General features: G+C 46.5%; 1 protein-coding gene across 1 annotated transcript in view; it reads left to right on the top strand.

The window, feature by feature from the left end:
- HTR4 (5-hydroxytryptamine receptor 4) overlaps positions 1 to 18,966 on the top strand; it is a 79,976-nt gene that overhangs the window by 22,994 nt on the left and 38,016 nt on the right. The window contains exon 5 of the mRNA XM_074916204.1: positions 559 to 1,127. Within this exon, the coding sequence (XP_074772305.1) occupies positions 559 to 1,127 (569 nt within the window). The remainder of the gene's footprint in view (positions 1 to 558; positions 1,128 to 18,966) is intronic.

The raw sequence follows: 18,966 nt of genomic DNA, 5'->3' as shown, positions 1-18,966 counted from the left end.
CCTACAGACTCAGCCTTCAGACTTCTCCTGCCAGGGCTGCTGCCCACAGCCCCTGTGCCTGGGAAGCTCAGTGCCACCCCCAGCCTGGAGCTGCCTGCAGATGCTGCAGCCCTGTCCCTTCTCTGTCCATCTGGTCCTTCTCTAATACCCCAGTGGGACTTGGCTGTGTGAAACTTGTGCATACTTGGTGTAAAACCACAGCTTGATAGACAGCAGTGAGCACTGCAAAAAAGCATGGCATGGAGTGAAGTTACTCCCCTTCGCTGTGTCTGAACTGGGAATTCACTGCCCAGGTTGAGGCATGCTCTAGGATGCCGGAGCTGCAACATGGGCTGGTCCTGCAGACCTGGGGACCAGCAGGACTGGAGAGCCCCTGGTGTCAGCGCAGGCAGGAGGGGCAGCAGCGGGTAAGGCAGGTACCATCGGTGGGAGAGGAGAGGGAGGAGAGAGAATTGGAATGCGGTGGTGAGGTATCCTAGCAAACAGAGTGCTGGCATCAGAGGAGCAATGCTGAACTTCTTCCTTTCTTTGTCCTTGTCCTTCCTCTCCCTGCCCCAGATCCAGCAAAGGCAGTTCAACAAGGCTTCCAACTCCACTTACTGCATATTCATGGTCAACAAGCCATACGCCATTACCTGCTCCGTGGTGGCCTTCTACATTCCCTTCCTCTTGATGGTGCTGGCCTACTACCGCATCTATGTCACGGCCAGGGAGCACGCCCGACAGATCCGGGTGCTGCAGCGTGCGGGGGCCCCCACCGACGGCCGGCAGCACCACCCGGACCAGCACAGCACGCACCGCATGAAGACTGAGACCAAAGCTGCCAAGACCCTGTGCATCATCATGGGATGCTTCTGTCTGTGCTGGGCCCCCTTCTTTATCACAAACATAGTGGACCCTTTCATAAACTACACGGTGCCGGGAAAGCTGTGGACGGCTTTCCTGTGGCTGGGCTACATCAATTCAGGGTTGAACCCTTTCCTCTACGCCTTCCTGAACAAGTCTTTCAGACGTGCCTTCCTCATCATCCTGTGCTGTGGTGATGAGCGATACCGAAGGCCTTCCATCTTGGGGCAGACGGTCCCCTGTTCCACCACCACAATAAATGGGTCAACTCATGTACTAAGGTGAGTGTTTATCAGGTACTGAAAGATGCCTGGAGTCACTAGAAAGAGTACTTCTACGGAGTTTTTGTAAAGGATTGGTTTCACTTTGCCTTTGAAATATCTGATGGATTAACTGTTTAAAAAGAGAGAGTGCAAGAGAAGTGTCCAGAAATCCTTAGGGGGCTCAAAAAAATAATAGTTAAGTTTAGGCGTGTGCAGTTTCTCCAGAGGCGTGTTCATGAAAGAGCTGGGACAATGCAGAAGTCATCTATGCATTTTGGCAAGTGGTGCTGTTTGGTCTGGGTGCAGCAACTAGACTCCACAGGGAGCACCTTGAGGGAAGCTGCCTACTCCCATCTTCTCTAGCAAAGGGATCCTGACCCCCGTTGCCCCCTCTCAGGTTCTGCCTTTGTAGCCCCACCAGCCACCGCTGCATCTTCTGAACTAATGAGAGGTGAAGGATGAACTTCCCCAAATTGCTTGACCCTCCTGGGGCACTTCAGTGGCTCTCTGAGAGGAGGGATACTTGCCATTGTGTTTTAAACAGTTCAGAAAATGCTGGGGTGTCTGCCTTTTACTGTAACCCAGTCAAAGCCTTCCCCTGTGCAAAGCAGTGACACCCAGCTCTGTGGGAGCCCTGGGAGCCCTGGGAGCCCTGGGAGCTGAGCGTGCCTCACATGGGCTACAGAACATAGTCCTGGTGGTTGGCAGTTTGAGGTCCCGGTGCATTTGAACCCCATGCCTCACACACCCCACCTTTCACTGAGTACCACAGTGTGTTCATTGCAAGAGAGAGTGTGTGGGCTGTGCACTGTGGGGATACAGAGGGGTTTGGAGGGCTCTGTGGTATCAGGCACTCTCTCCTGTCTTCTTCTCCCTGAGCGGAGAGGTGGGAGGCAGAGCACGGGAGGAAGACAGGGAAGAACAATTATCTCCCATGATATCAGAACAAACTGCAATCTTTAAAAAAACCCATAGATGTTTCTATGCAACTGTCTAGAGGAGAGTTGGTTCTTTCGGTAGATGAATTCATGGCTCTTCACATGCAGATGAGGACTTGGTAACCATGTTTGTGTTCAGAGCTGAACCAATCCAGAGACTAAATCAGACACTGAGCACTTCCTAGCTGAGTCTGATCTGCTGGTTGCCAGCTCCCTTCTGCAACGATCTCTGAAGTTTTGGAAAGAATCCTGAGCTGTATAATGGATGGGAGATGAGGCAGTGCTTGTCACAACCTTAAGATAGACCTCTCGAGCTTTTTAAGTCATGAAGGACATTACAGCATATTTACCTTCTGCTGATTAAAAACTGTTTGGGGGCTGTGGTCCCAGAGCCTTCTGTCTGTGATGGATGCGTGCTATGCTCAGCCTGTGTTTCTATCAGAGTTGTGCTCCCGGGACAAGCCAGATGCTCCTCTGCTGCAGTTAGGAGGATCAAGAGAGCAGCCCTTGTTGGATGCAGTTCGCCATCCCGCAGCGAGCAAGCTGGTCCCTCTGGCTGGGAAGCTGCAGGGACAAATGCTGGAAATGCATCCCTGCATGGGGAGAAGGGGAGGAAGGGCTCTCTCCCATCCCTGGTTAACCGGGGCCAGCCTGGTGGCCTAAACACGAAGAAAGAGAGTGGTGTCTATTTTGGCTAATAAGCACAGCAACAAGATACCTCTTGTTAATTATACAAGGCAGAGAGACAACAGGGAGCCTCTCTTAGGTGTGGGTTTGAGATGTGGAGGGCAGGGAGCATGTCAGCGCAGAAGGTGAATTGCTTCAGTCCATGCTGATGTTTGACCTCCACAGTTGCAGATGGCGGTGCCAGTGCCTCCTCGTGTCTCCAAGTTGTCTTTCTGCTTTTTCAGATAAATCTGCTCTGTTTTATCTTGCTGTGGGACCTCATCATCCTGCCTGTGCCCTGTGGGACAGGCAGGCTTAGGCCAGCACTGCCCTGGGGATGCTGGATGGCAGAGATGGGCTCCCCAGCCAGCAAGCAGTCAGGGAGGCTTTGCACACCTCCAGGAGGGCTGAGCTGCTAGGGGTTTCTTTCATTCTGTTCTGAGTGTCCCTGAGCTGACAAACTCCTCATTCAGAGACTCTTTTTAAACAAATCGATGTCCCTGCGATGGCCAAAGCAAATGTGAAGAGTCACCTTCCCACCAAAGCTAGAGGTGGCTGTGGTCTTGGCCACCCTGGCCAGCTGGGGAGGCTCTGGTGGACTGCAGTAAATGGTGGATCCCAGCATGGAGATGAGATAAGGCTTTCCTCATTTCCAGCTTCTCCCTCCCACCTGTACCACTCCCTTCCCACATACAAGTTATCCATGGAAATGTATAACAATCCGGTCAGTCTAGATGCCAACAACTATTATAAAAGGCCCCATAAGAACCAAATCTGCATAGGGCATCTTGTCCACTTCTAGGCTTTGTGAGTACTTTTATGGATAAGAGCATCTTGCCTCTCTTCAGTGTAGTACATGTGCAAGTCAGGTTATCTCCTGCCTTTCCAATATTGCTCCAGCGCTGCAGAAGACACTTACCTCCCGCTGCCACATCCCCTCCTGCCTCTGCATGTCGGAGGGATGCAGCTCTGCACATTAGCACTTCAGAGAGCAATTATTTTCTGTTTTCCTCAGCTTTGTAACTGATGAGAAAAGCATGACTTCTTTCCCTGCTGCAGATTATGCACTGATGATGATATAGGTGTGGGGATTAAAGCAAAACCAACTAATTGCAGTCTTTGGGTAGTTAATCTCGCTTGAGGCATTTTTATTTCTTCAGTGCTTCTCTCTTAAATACAAAAAAGTTTGGACCCAGCGTGGCTGGAAGAGAAATTTAGTGATGCAGGTTCTGTCAAGATGTACATTTCTTTACTAGCTTGGAAATACAATGGGTTTGTGCACAGCAGCTGAAATATTGAAACCTTCCTGTATGAGTTGGCTTCATACCAACCGAGCTGAGAAGCTGCATAGGGGCTGGGCCTGGTTCACACACTTCTTTTCCAACCTCAAATCTGTTTCTTCCTGACCAAGAGCTTCAGCAAACGGAAGTTGTGCAAGTGGGATTTTACAGCTGCTTTTTGTATCCTGGCAGTGAGAGCACTGAAGAGAAGGACAGACCTTGTGCCGAATCTAGGGCAGGGTTCCTCCCCCAAAACCCACAGACATTTGCAATTTTGTATTAAACTGATGTGAGTCATTTAGCCTCAAAGGGAGTGGTTGACAGTAGGTCTGGGATTTCTAACTCCTCTCCACTTCCAATCTTGAGAAGATCTGAACTGTTTTGTCCTTGATCAGAATCATCTCATCGGTGCGTTTGCAAGTGCAAGAATATGTTTGTCACTGTTAAAATTCAGGCTTGTGCTCTTGGATGCATCTGACCTGTGAGAGTGCCTTCCAGGAAAGAAAGGCATTTCATCTTTTTTTCTTCTGATAACTTTAGTGTCATAATGTTCTGACATTCCCATTTTGGGATTTTTCGCATTTATATTAGGAATGGGAAAAAAAGAAGAAGAAGGAGCAGAGTGCAGTGAGAAGAGGCAGATGCCCTCACCACACACAGACTGAGAGACCGCTTGGGAGACAGTTCTCATTCCTTTTATTTTTCAAGGGATCTGTGAAGACTGTGGTACTCTGGGTGACCCAGGCAGTGAGAGACTTTTTACAGCACACCTGGGGCCAGACACAACCACAGTGGCGATGGGGTAAGGGAGCAGACTGCACTGTGACTCGACCATGATATGAGGGTGACCACGGCTTTCTTAATCCCCTGCCAACCACCCCACTTCATCCCTAAATTATGAACCAGAAGATGGGGAAAGGATTTCCTGTCGCCCATTTTGTTCTTGAACTTGCCATCAGCTGGTAGGAGAGCCACCGCTTCATTGGGAGAGGTAAAGATGTGGCACAAAATGTGTCTTGAAGATGTCACAAACAGACAGGAGATAGGATTTGGTTCGAGCTGGACCTATGTGTACGATGGGAAAGAATATTAGAATTAAATATTCAGCTTTCAAAGAAAACTTTGATTTGCCTGTTTTCCAGGTTTGCTTTCTGCAAGTGTAGGAATTGCCAGAAGCCCTTTTTTCCCCCCTGGATATTCACCTATTTCAATTCTGATGTGTATCACAACTGCAAAATTCAGGCAGGACACACGCAAATGGTGAATTGAAATCTGCAGGTGTGGCTACAATCCAACACTCATGCCCTATTCATTTTTGATGGCTGAGATTACAACTCACATGTCATATACAAAGGTTTGTTTCCCTGGCTGCAGCACAAATTGTGTAATTCATTATAAATATTTGCAATTCATAGTTCTAATAACCTGTGGTTTGGAATATCATTCATTGAAAGGACTTGGGAATTCTTCTGAATAATGAGTGGATAGGAGAATCTACAATGAGCACTCGACTAATGTATGGCAAAAATTAGTACAATAATTAACTGCAATAGATATGGGTTTCTGGATGGCTGTAGCATGTGTTCAGGAGTTCTGTGCACCATGAGACTGAAAGCAAAATGCCATAATCATCTGAAAAATGCTGTCTTCCCCTTTAAACATATTGCTTGCGTATCTTTTGTCATGCATAGATATTTATTCAATACAGAACAACAAACTCATGCCTTCATGAATGATTAAACTCTCATACTGCACAAGTGGATGGGAACCCAGATCAGCATTGATTGAATTCTTGGATAAAACAAGCTCTGAAATTTTGCTACAGCAAAGAAGATGACTTTGGATAAAATGATCAGAGTAGACAAACTCTGGAGCATTTGTGTCAAGGAGGTCACTTTGGTGTATTCCCCATTTCCTCTGAGAAGTGCTCTGTTCAACACAGTACAGTCATTAGTCTGTTCAGAGAAAGCTATATAGTCACTGGTTTATTTGCTCATTTTCCATTGCAGAGAGGTCTTCTCAGACAAAGTTGATGCCAATTTCATTTCTCCAAAGTAAAACACATCCTGATTTTCCTTTTAGAAGAGCCAAGAGAAACAAAATGAAAGAACAGAAGCATGCACCTTGGGGGCTGGAAGTTCATTGTCTTCATAGATACAAAATCAGATGAATAACCCAATCAGCCCACACTCATGTCAGCACTCTGAAGGTGCACAAAATGCTGGAAGAAGTGTGCAGTAAATCGCTGTGTGCAGCCAGCACTCAGCACCAGAGCACTGCTCTGGACCCTTATTGGTCCCTGTAGGGAACATGAGTAATTGTGCCAGTAAATCTCCTGAACTGCAGCGAGCCCCAGTGCTTCCTTGCTGACATTCGAACAGGCAACACAGCAACTTGGGTCTCAGTATTTAGAAGTCTAGCAACTCCACAGATCTGTTGGAATAAGAATAAATCCACCCTGGTTGCAGGGAAGAGAAGGTCAGAGCTGCCATGGAGCAAAGGAAGAAGTGATGTGTGCCTGTCAGTGATGCTTCCCCAACAGCAATGCACAAGGGTGGTTCTGCACCATGGCTCAGTCCCCTCCCACAGAGCTACCCCTCCTGGCACAGGCATACTGTGAAATATCTGCTGTAATTTGAGGGGAAACCTGTCACAGCTGTGTGTGTGGAGCTCCACAGGTGCCCTGTGCACCCACTGCCCCCTCTCCACACAACCAGACCCTCCTGTTGCAGGGGTTTAACATGTGGGATTGGCAGGAGGGTCAGGGCTTGAGGGTGAATTTGCACCTGTGTTTAGCTTTGTGTTGCCACTTCCAGTCCATAAAGGCAAAGGTAGGAGCTCTTCCTTTCTCCTCATCTTTTCCTGGCCACGAGACTTTGGGCTAGAGGCTGCTACGTACAGGTGGGATGGATGGGCTGATGGCGTTTCATTACTTTATGCAGCTTTAAAACAGTGAATAAGTTAAAGAGACTTTCCTCCTCTGTTTATGAGGTAGGTTTTACACAAAGACAAGCAGCCATCCTGAAAACTTCCTGGCTTTGCAAGGCTGCCAGCTCAGAGACCCATCTCCCCTTGCTCCGGGGTCTCCTCGACAACCCGACATGGAGGACCCCACTGCCTGAGCAGCAGCTTGGGTGCTGCCTGCCACAGATACATACCAGGATGCCCAGATGCCCACTGCTGTGGAAGCAAAGCAATTATTTGCATCTTTTCAAAGATGATTTTGAATGACCGTGGGTTTTCAACAGCTTGAATTTCACAAGGTCATTAACTCCATCAGTGCTTAGTCACCTCCTCACAGGTCAGATCCCAGCTGGCCAGGTGTCCCTGTGCCACCAAGCACCATCCCCTTCTCCTGCAGTCGCCTTCAGGGGAGCGGGAGCATTTGATTGCTGTGGCGTGACAAATCCTCTGGCTGTTTCTGAGCTCCCAGGCTCAGAAGTGGCTTCACAAGATGGGTTAAAGAGTGCTGTGGTTTCCCTGTGCAACCAGGCAGTGGGTATGGGCTGAACCATGCAGCAGGTTCAGCGCCCGGCATGGGTCATTTCACTTGTGTTTGTAAGGCGTGGATGGAGCGGCGATCCCATCCCGCCTGTGATGGTGGGATTTTGTGGGCTGCAGTTGTGGCTTGACTCAGAAAACGCAGAGGTTAGTTATTCTGAGCTGCTTTCTGATGGAACTGGCAGGTCTCTCTCAAGGATCTGGGTTTACAAGTAAAATATCTCCTCCTGTTCCTCTTATCTCTTATCCTTCCTTAGGCACTAAGACAGCCGCAGAGACCGCAGAGCTCCCCGAGGCACAATAACACACTTGCTGCCGGGGGTTGCAAGGCCCCGGTGGCTCCCACCACTCCACAGCAGCAGCAGCAGCCGTGGGCTGGCGCCAGCAGTGGGGGTCTCCCATCCTGTCCCATCCCACCCCAGCCCAGCCTAGCCCACCCCAGCCGAGCCTCCAGCCGCCAGCCTGGCCAGCGCAGCCTCTCCTCGCCTGCCTCTTCGCCAGCTCTCCCCAGGCAGAGCTGTCTCTTGGTGTTTGGCAAGGCAAAAGCTCTCCCAGCACGGGTGCTTCATCGGTGAAGGTGCATGTAGCCTCAGACGGGGGGACACGTGCCTTCATTATCACATTTTCCCACGGGACAGAGTGGTGGCACCAACAGACGTGTTTTGGAGAAAGGAGGGACCGTGGCAGCAAGCATGGGGGGACAGGTTGGGCACAGCCAGGGCAATATCTCAGCCCTCCCTGCCGAAGTCCCTAAAAAACATTTTAGTAGCATCAGAGAGGAATCTGAGCTGAGGTCTGCTGCTGCTACATGATGCTAAATATTCCTCCCCTGTGTTTTCTCTCTTTCTGTCTCACACACATGTATGCAGTTGCAGAAACAACTAATCATGTAACCCAGAGGAAAGTTATTTCTGGAGGAGAGATGTTTACAGGCTGTGTTATCAGGGAGGTGTTACACCCTGATCTGTTTGTGATGTTGGAAAGAGCCCAGTGGGCCAGGGCTGCAGTGAGAATCTGGAATTCAGCTCCAGGCTGCAGCAGCAATGGGCCAGGCTGGGCAAGGAAGGGCTTTGGTGCTGCTTTAAAAAAAAAAAAAAAAAGAAAAAGCAACAAATGAAAGAAAATGAGGTATTTCGGTACATGCACAGCTTTTCTTGGACAAACTTCCAAAAGGCTCTGGTCTTCAGCTGGCCCAGAGGTGAAAGATTAAGGTTTAGCTTCAAACTCAGGGTGTCCTGACTACCCTCAGCTTCAAAGCCAGCTATTTGCATTCCTCATTCACTCGGCTAGGCTGCCTGCAGGCTCCACCACATTAGTTGAAACTCTCCCAGAGTTTCCAACGGGTTTTTTTTTGTTTTGTTTTGCTCCTAAGGAGAAATAGACAAGCAGCAGGTAGGCACCTGGGTGCACAGACTCACAGACCTGGCAAGGGAGCAAAAAACATCAGTAACAAACATGCTGGTTTAGCCTGGTTTGACCAAGTTTGAAATTGATGTGGAAGGGAATCTTGACCATGACTCAGATTTTAAACACAAAGGATCCACATCTTCAATTTAAAATTGATTTTTTTTTTTTTTTTTTAAATTTAACACTAACTACAACATGAATACCCTTCTGAAAGGTTTTTTCCTTTTTACACAAACTGAACAGACTTTTCTGTAGATGGTCAGTGATTTGTTTTTATCACTGAAGTATCATTTGGAAAAGAATTCCAGAGGCAGGATTCTACTGCCCGAAGCTGTACAGTTATTTAGAACAAAATCAAGCCATTAGGGCTACCATTTCTGACTGGCAGGAACTGCCTGGGAATTTTAATGGTCCTGCAAGATGGATCAGAGCCTTGACATATGTTACCATGTTCTTCAGTACAAGTTCATTAGCCCCAAGACGGATCATTCGGACTTGGTTTGCTCTTCCTTTCATTGCCTCATTGCTCGCTGTTTCACATTGGATTTCCATAGGTCATTTTGGAGGCACAATGTAAGCAGCATATATTTTGCTGTGCTTGTGAGACTTGGAGCAATTACAGGCTGCTAAGCTTTAGGACATGTGTTGTAATTTCTCCAGGAGTCGCCTTATTAACGGGACCAATAGGCAAGAACTTCACCCCTTTGTGAATGTGCTGATAAAGCACATTCCCTCTAAGTTCTTTTCAGGAAGTTTCTGAGCAAAAGCTTGAGAAACACAACCAATGATGACATCCCCTGACATCTCCATCCCCTGCAAATTTTGCTTTTTTGTGTAATTCCTCTTTTTGACAGGGGTTCGGTGGAAACTCCCCATTGTGAGACATAAATAATTTTTGTTTTCAGAGAAGCTGATGAAATACTGCTGGAGTGAAGCTAATAGTATCTTTGTATACGTTTAGACTGTAATTTTTATTTTTGTCCTTGATAGTAGGAATTTATTTTGCTTCATTTTAGCAAATAGATGCAAACAATCATGCTCCTGTGATTAAATTACTCTGATTAGCAGGCCTGTGGGCAGTCACCCTCAGCTGACTGTATCCTGCAGGCAAGTTATCGCATCGCTCTGTGGTGACTAGAGGCCCTGAAGGAATGTCCTCTTCTGCACCCGGGAGGGCTTTGTCCTTAGGGACCCTCCAGTGCTTAGCAAGAGGCACAAGAGAATGTAATGAAACTTTTCATTTAAGAGACATAAATCTGTTGGTGGACTTGACGTTAATTGCAGTAGTGTCATTTTTCATCAGCTGCAGGTGTCTGGATGAGCAGTGCTGGCATGCTCAGGTGCTGTCTGGCAGCCCTTTACCCCAGTCTTGCACACTCTCCCTGTTACAAGTCTGCAAGCACAGCATTAGGCATGGCCAAAAGCCCACCCACAGCATGAGCACTGCTGGAAGGGTAGCAAGCAAGTGGTCCCATGGGTCATTGGAGGCTGCTCTTCCCACCATGGTACAGAGCCACGACAAGGAGGAAAACCTCACGAGAGCTCTCTGACCCAAGGCATGAAATATTATATAAAATAAAACTGTTTAAAAATTATGACTTCAGGGGTGACAAAGAGTATTTCCAGCAGTTTGGCACAGCCCCAAGGCTGAGCCCTCTGGGCAACACAAGCAGAGATTGCTCAAGGTATGTTTTCCACTCTGATGATAGATTCATTTCAAGTATCAGTTCCATGTGTTGGCAGGATGGGCACCGTGCAGCTCCATACCACAGCCTGAGCACGTCTGGCTTGCTTTGTCTAGCAAAATGGAGAGGGGATCTGACTGCTGTCTGTGAATACATCACGGGGGTAAATAATAGGAAGGGAGAGGAGTTATTTAAACTAAGGAATAATGCTGTCACAAGAAAAAAATGAATATAAAGTAGCCAGGAATAAATTTAAGCATGGAATTAGATGAAAGTTTCCAGCCATCATGGCAGTGATGGTTTGAAACAACCTCTTAGTAAGACTAGTGAGGGAAAATGTCTGATTTTTTACAAGCTGGAGCTTGATGAATTGACAAAAATCATCTCATTATATGGTATGACTGTGACAGCAGAAAATTTCCTCAGGAACACACAAAGCCTCACTTTGGCCTTAATTCTGACCCCTGTGGAAACCAGAAGCAGAGCTGAGCTACTTTGGGTCTTGTTGATACCTGACCACACTGCCTATATAAAGTACAGCTTTCTCCCCGATCTTGCTGATTTTGCATCCATGAAAGAACATTGAGAGAAACAGAAGTTGTCCCTATTTCCCAAAAGATGTCACAGGTTGGGTTCCTCTTCCTGCCTCACCTTTCCCCTCCGGACAGCGGCTGCAGTGCAGTATTTCCCAATAACTGGCAAGTGGACTTTTCAAGATCATAACCCTGTGGATCAGAGTTTGGTGTCCTGAGGTTGCCTCTGTCTCATTCCCAGGATCTGAATTTGGCACAAAATTCCACCCAAAGATAAATGGGAAGGAAAAACAATGTGCTTACATGATAGTGCTCAGACTGATACAGAATATGACACAATCTGAAAAGACAGGATAACATCCCTGGTAATGTTACCACTGGTAAACATGAGATTATGGAAGGTAGATCTCAATTCTCCAATCTTGTGAGGTTGCAGTTTGTAAGAAGTGGGAAACGTTTGACTTGGTACCTACATCAGCATGACAAATATTAACTAGATCACCCGCAATAGTTTGTAAATCATAATAAAATTACCACCTTCTAGGGGGTGTATTTGTAGTTAGAATTCGTAAGGAACAGGTCTTGGCCATAAGATACTTGCTTTTAATCTCTCTGGGGAAAAAAAATAATTGCTGATAACATATGCAGATAGTATAAGACTAACATTAATAACAGCTAGCAGCACAGGGCTACTCTGCGCTCTGAATTACTTGATTAACTGAGCACAAGGGAAATGTTTCCAGAGAGTTACAGAAACGTGGTCTTTATGGCTGTGCCTCTTGGCATGCTGAACACAACCCCAGCCCACAGGCTAAGCTAATAAACAGCCAGTGTGAAACAAGCTTCGATGCTGAACGTCAGCTCCCACTCGATACTGAGCCTGAAGGGTGGAGGGGGACGTTCCTGCAGACGCGAGCCGGAGCTGCCTGGCAGGGCTGGCAGTGGGGTACTGTGCTCCGGAAGGAGGCTGGAAAAAATGAAGTGTGATTAAAGATTTCAAAAACGAGGCTGTAACAAAACAGTCCTGGTGCATGAACTTTTTATCTTGTACTAGAGAAAACAGAGAGATCAGAGTCTGTTTGGGTACAGAAATCTAATGCAGAGATGTGTAGCAAGGGAAAGACCTGGAAGTTTAAAACTTGCTTTAGAAACATAATGTTAACTTTTAACAGTGAAAATCATAAGCCATGATAACAGATTATCATATTCAGTTTTCTACCACTAGAAATTTAAGACTGAAGATTGACTTTATTTCTAATAACTTTTCTAGTTCAAGAACAGGTATTTGAACACAAAGCAAGAGTGAGTTCAGGGAAGAACTGCAGCCTGTTTTGTTCAGGACGTACTGGGTGATGACGGGGTTCTCTGCTGGTTGAGTGGCCTGGTCTCCAGTACAAGGATGTCCCCAGCCCTTTTGCTTTCAATCTGTTGCTTTGTTGTACTAGCACTGAGGGCACCCAGCCAGGAGCGAGTTCACCATTTTGCTGGGTGCTGCACAATTTCAGAGGGGAAAGGCAGCTCAAACCCTGGCAGCCATGTCCAGGACAAGCGAGGGACAGTTGGTGGCAGCTGGGGAGCAGAGGGATACCACACAGCACTGAGCTGGCAGGCCACACCATGGCCTAAGCTGATCATCTCTCAGTAGTGTGGAGCTTTGTAAGCAGCCAGAGTATTTCATTGCAGTCTGGGGGCAGGGGGGTGATGAGTTTAAGAAAGGAGAAGTCAACTTCTGCCTCTGTCCCTGAAGTATTAGCAGAGGCAGCACAAGTGTATTGGTTTGCATTCAGTTCAGCACAAGTGTTCTCAGTGACCTTGAAATAACCTCTGTTACTTCTCTAAATACATTTCTTTTGTGCCTTTGCTCTTATTTCCCAGTTTCTTCTTCAGAGAGGGTATGTGATGGCAGGTACAGTACACACAATGGATGTCTCATCTCGTTCTGACATTTAAAGCTAGGCTGGACAAAGGAGTTAAAAATAGTACGGGGGGACAGTCTTGTACCAGGGAAAAGGCTCAGACTGGGGAATGAGAGTACAGAACTTATTAGGTCTTCCCATTTGCTACTGTTGTTAATCTTGGTCAAGAGATAATTTGATTTTCACTGAAATTTCATTAGCTGCAAACCTGAAGAGGTATTCTGTAAAAATATAGGAGTTCATTAGGCTCAATAACAACTAAAAAAAGAGTTTTGTAATTTCTTGGAGGAGCTTACTTGTAATTTTTTATGAAGCTTTGCCAATATTTACAATCAAACTTATGTTCCAACTTCCCTGGCATGATTTTACAACTTGGCATCAGTCTTCTCCACAGTAACAGCCTTCTAATATAGCATTCACAAATACTGTGACTGGGAGTTGTGAAGGATCACGAGCAGGACACAGAGAGCTATAAATATCAGGAGGTACACGATAGCTAAAACAGGAGATACAGGCTGAGTCAGGAAGTGCAGGGTGAGATTATATACTCTGCTATGCAAGAGCAGAGAAGCCCTTGGGTCAGGAAATTTAGATGTTCCACAGCAGCAGAAGTTATTAGAATAAAATTAGAGTTGCACACATGTCAAAGTGCTGGGCTGTGTGTTCTGTGCAGTATCAAGCAACCTACAAACCAAAAGATGGGACATCATCATCTGCACAACTGTCTTGTCCATCCTATCCCCTCTCCTTCATCTGAAGAACAATGTGTGTATTTCTGTATCTTCTGACTTCTACAAACAGGTGACTGCACAGGGCACCCTGTGGCAGCTGGTGGCACACAAAGCTCCCCCAGGCAGCTGGTGTGCTGCCCACAAGGCTGAATCCACCCTGGACAAAAGCACTTGCAATGGCCAGGGCATACATCTAGCATGGCAGTGCACACAGGGATGTGTGGAGGGCAGAGCAGCCGCAGCCACGGCCACAGCCAGGCCCGTGAGAAGCTGCAGCAAGGGCTCCTTCCCTTCCCATCACGGCCCAGCTGCTTCCCCACGCCGACTGCCTGCGCCCACCTTCCACTGAGGGTCCCGCTGCCGAGCCTCGGACCGCTCGGCCTTGTCAGCTCTCCTCCAGCACCTTGCTTCTCACTGTCCAAGCACAAGGGTTAAAAAGGGAAATGGGAAAAAGGCTAGAGAGCCAAGGCCAGTGCTACAACCCCGCTGATTGCTTCAGCTAGTGACAAATGTACACGCGCTTGCAGCTGTGCGTCAGTGGGAGCTGGTGCCAGCAGAGGTTTTGGCCCCTTTTACTTAACAGTGACACAGAGACATCTCCAGGCTTTCTCTGTCAGACTGTCACCCCCAGGGGAAGGGAGTGGGAGATGCTGGGCTGTTCAGCATCAAGTTGCCTTTGGGCTTCTGCTGCACAAACACCTCTGGGCAGGCATCGGAGGCACTTCCCACGTCATTTAAAATCCAAACTTCAGAAAAAAGAATCCCAAAGGCCAAGAGCTGCAAAAGAGGAAGGAAAACTCCAGCACAGTCTGGAAAATAAAGAGCAGGATTCGCACCATTAATTGAAGTCAGAAAGGCTGTGTGGGGGTAGGAGCTTATGGCAAGACATGGTAGTCGGGAGCCTCTCCAAAGCTGTGCTCACCGTCTAAGATACAGCCCCTGCTGTGCCCCTGTCGTGGTTTTGGGAAGGCAAAGCATGCCTGTGATTACTGAAGCAACCAGCAGCATTATTGTGTACAGTGTGCCTCCAGCTTGCGTGGGGGTGGACTTGTTTCTTATTGTGGGTGTTTTTTAAAGCTATTGCTGAAGCCTTTCTTTGTATTTGTAAATGCAATAGGCTTCTTACTGAGGTTGGGTTATCCCCAGGGTAGGAAGTCGAGACACTAATTTCTCTCAACTGTCATCTGTGAAGTCTGGGGTAAGTTTCCTCCTCCCACCCTTCCCTTCTTTTTCTTTCCTAGGGATCTGTGTTAAATTTAAAAGCTGAACAGTTTTAAGATTTTTTTTTCTTTTCACACTTCAAAATTCTTCTGCAAAAAGGTTAAAGTCTAGGGAAAGGGCATGGAGTGACACTGGCTCCCCTCCCCTGCTCAGCATCACACCAGCTCCCTGGGACAATGAAGTGCTGCTGGCACCATGACAGTCTGTGCGGGCAGTGTGTGTGCCTGTTGCCTCTCCTCTGGTCCTCCCTGACTGCACACCAGTCCCACCTGCCAGCCAAGCCCCACAGAACCCAACACCAAAGCAAACTACCTGTCCCGGTAAAAAACAGCTCCTACAGGGACTCCTGCCCTCGGCTGAGCTGCTGCTGGCATCTGCACTGCAGCCTGTGTCAGAGGAGGCTGGTACCTTCTTTCACCCAAAACCCGGTTGTCTTGCCGATAATCAGGACACTGATGAAGCCTGGTACACAGCTCAAAAAATGCCTCACTAGAGGAAACTAAGAACTTTTGATAAGAGAAAAGCTGCTTCTAATTGTACCGAGTGAAATAAAGATACTTATTTCCTACAGAGGAAGGAAGGGATTAGGGTTTTGAAATACCACAGTTTCTTTCAATTTTAGTAAGGTAATCTCTTTCAATATGTCTATATATTGGAAAAAGAGATAAGAGCTAAGATAAACCCCTTTTTGTTATTTGGCCTAATGCAAGATTCAAAATCAGAACTTCTCTTCTGTGTCTGTTTCTGGTAGGGAAGCCAAGGCACTGAAGGGCACCTTGAGCTTGGAAGCAACTGAAATACCAACTCATCTTTGTCTGTTTTTAATTGCATGAGTTGTGCTTTGGGTAATGAAGGCAATTGATGTATTCTGGTGGGGCAGGATCCCAGTTAATGCTTTCCTTCTAATCTGAGATTTGTTGTTCGTTGCTCTGGTTTATATCTCCCTAGGGAATGTCTAACCCCTGATTCAGTGTCTCCCCATTTGTGGTATGGCCCATATAATTTGGAGGTTTCTGGGAAAGCCCTTTCTGCAGGAAACAGTGGGGATTTTGTACTCCGTGGGCCATACAGGGAAGCTGGGCTCAGTCCAGGAGCTGCCGGGCTGCCCATGCCATCCTGGCTCAGCCCCATTATTCTCTGCAAAGCCTCTCTTAATCTGTTTATTGTTTATGAAAAATGGAAACCAATCTGGTTTACAGATGTTTGTGGTGATCCAGCTGATGGTAGCCCCTCCAGTGCTGTCGGAGGACAGTGCTAGAAGGAAGGGAGCCATTAGGAAAAGCAGAAGAGGGGAAGAAGCCACAGGGATGGCTAGTCCTGCTGCAGGTCAACATTTCTTCTCTGTGCAATTATTGTTGGGTTTCACTTCACTGTCTCTTTGATTCAAATGGAAACTTTAAGTAACTTATATTAATTGTTGTCTTTTCCAATTAAACCTCTCTGGTCTTTGACATGCATGACTGTTTCTCATTTCTCTCCGCTTTGCGCAGCCAGTGTGCATAATGAACAGCGTGTCACCAGCATTTTGCAATTGCTGGCTTGGAACAAGAACATGATTTCCATGCGGAGTCCTGGAGAGCTCTGACTGTGCTCTCCCAAAGGCTTCAGAAATGCCTCCCTTGCTGCAAAGCCCCAGCACCTACTGCCGTTCTCCCATCCGCTTCCCTCCTGTCCAGCATCTGCAGCTTTCCTTGAAGTTTCCTTTCCTCTCTCCCGCAAAAGATAGTGCAGGGGAACAGCAAGTGCATGAAGAATACAGGAAAGTCGTCTGTCTGGTGAGACTCACTCAGTAAAGATGGGCTAGATTTCCACACATTTACTTTTCCATCCTTCTAGGTCTCCTGCCAGTAAAAGCAAGGAGCTCTGGCTTTGCACGAAGTGTTTTGAATGGTAACTTTAATTGGTTTGGAGGCCTTGATGAAAAAGCAGGACATCATCTGTTGGGAAGAGCTCTAATCTGATTTCACTTGAGTCCTTACCAATATGGAGCACCATTATTGGACTGCCTAATTTAATCCCAGCTCTGCTTCCTGAATCAACAATACAATGCTAGATACTTATTCAGGTTTATACACCTAAAGCAGAAGGCTTCTGCTGAAAAATTAATTCTCCCTCATGTAACGGTATTTAGCTGAAGTTCTCAAGAGCAATGTGCTCTGTGTTGGGAATACAGGACAGGCTGAATAGCTGGTGCTGGGAATGGTGCAGTGAGATGGACAAAGATGTGTGTAGCTTACCTGCCTTCCAGCTGTCGTTAGGAGTGCATTGCCCATTGCACTGGGAGCTGGGAGCCCTTGCCCAGAGAGGAGCACTGCTGGCTAGAGCACTGCACTCCCTGCAGCTGGACTGCTTGACAACTCCTCCCATCCCAGACTTACTGAAAACATATCACTTAAATAATTGAACGCAACTTAAACATTATATTTAGGTAAATACATCCCTCATAACACATGACCTACTGAATCGGATTCCAAGTCCTTTGGGACTCTCTCCATTCATCCCAGAGGACCACAACAGGGTTTAAAACTGATTTTGATACCTCAGTAAGTTCTGTTATGGGTAGCAGTTTACTACCCACCTACTTCCCTTCTGTTTCCGCTGCACAGCTCCCAACCAAGACCTTTGCACAGCTACACTGAATGTATTGGGCTGTTACCCTTCTCTCCAGAGATTAATATGTTTTATCAGTCAAAGGGGTTTTAGACAATGCATATCAGCATTTGCAAAGAGCTCTACATACCTTAGGGCTAGAAATGCTATATAAATCTAGGCAATTATTGTTATATTCTATTATTCATTCTGGCAGTAGACATCTCTCAAACTCGGGGCCAATTGTTTAAGTGCATTTTAATTTTAGGTTAACTTCTTTTTTTTCATTTTCATTTTTCAATAACCCTCTTTCTTTCTGGTTGCTGTAGGAGAATTATATTAATTATATGCCCCGCCTCTTTCTCTGTAAACTCACACTGGAAAAGCTTCTCCATTGCTGTAGTTAAAATTGTTTCTAAGGCTTTTGGTGTGTCTGTGGGAAAGAAAAGCCTTGTTATTCTCAAGACATTTTGGGCAGCTCTTTGGTATCTCCAGGAAGGTGTCAAGGACTTTCAGTAAATCTGCTGTGATTTGATTGCCTTTTACCATTTTGCCACTTTTTGGATCTTAACTGTTGCCTGTATTTCCGATTGCTGGGTGGCTGCTAGTGCCAGCCTGGCTGGTTTACGTGCTTCATCAAATTCAGGTACCTGCTAAGCCTGCTGTGAGCCTGTCTGGGATTTCTGCCTGTGATTTCAGTTCTTAGTCAGCTGTAAGCATCTTTCTACCTTAAACTGCACATTTCAAAACAGTAAATTGTCCATTTTGAGGTTTTTGTTTTTATTTATTTGGCATAGCAAAGATTATAGTTGCTAACATCTGCTGCTCAGTTTGCATTTGCATATTGAATAGATGACCTGACCTGTGAATTGACACAGATGTGGTTTTATTTTGGTTTTGCCACCAGGAAAGATGCAATATTTCTTTATGTATGCCTTCAGGAGTACATAATGACTTACAAATGCTACATCAACCATTACATACAGCTGAGTAAGGCTATTCCTCCATTAACCGATGATTTCCAGTCCTTACTTCTGCATTACTCTTTCTGTTCTTTAGCTATCACAGGCTACTTCAGCATTACTATCATCCATCACAGAAGACAGTATTTTTAAAATGCATGTAGCCACATTTAGGAGGCAGTTTTGGAGCTCATCTTTGTTCTTGTTGCTATGCTGTGCTTTATGGTTGCATCTTTATCAATGAGATTTATACCTGGCATATGATGCCTTCATTGATCACAACCCTATCAATGGGGGATTTTTCTGGATTCTTCCTTTGACCCTATGTCTTCATTTAATTCTGATTAAATTACATGATTTTTCTTGCCTAAACAGCTCATTGAATCAAACATGTTGTTCTTACTTTCTCTTACTGATGACAAACTGTA

Source organism: Athene noctua, chromosome 12 (genome assembly GCF_965140245.1).
Source record: "Athene noctua chromosome 12, bAthNoc1.hap1.1, whole genome shotgun sequence".
NCBI lineage: Eukaryota > Metazoa > Chordata > Aves > Strigiformes > Strigidae > Athene > Athene noctua.
Note: the sequence above shows the minus strand (reverse complement) of the source record. Positions and strands in the feature narration are given on the sequence as shown.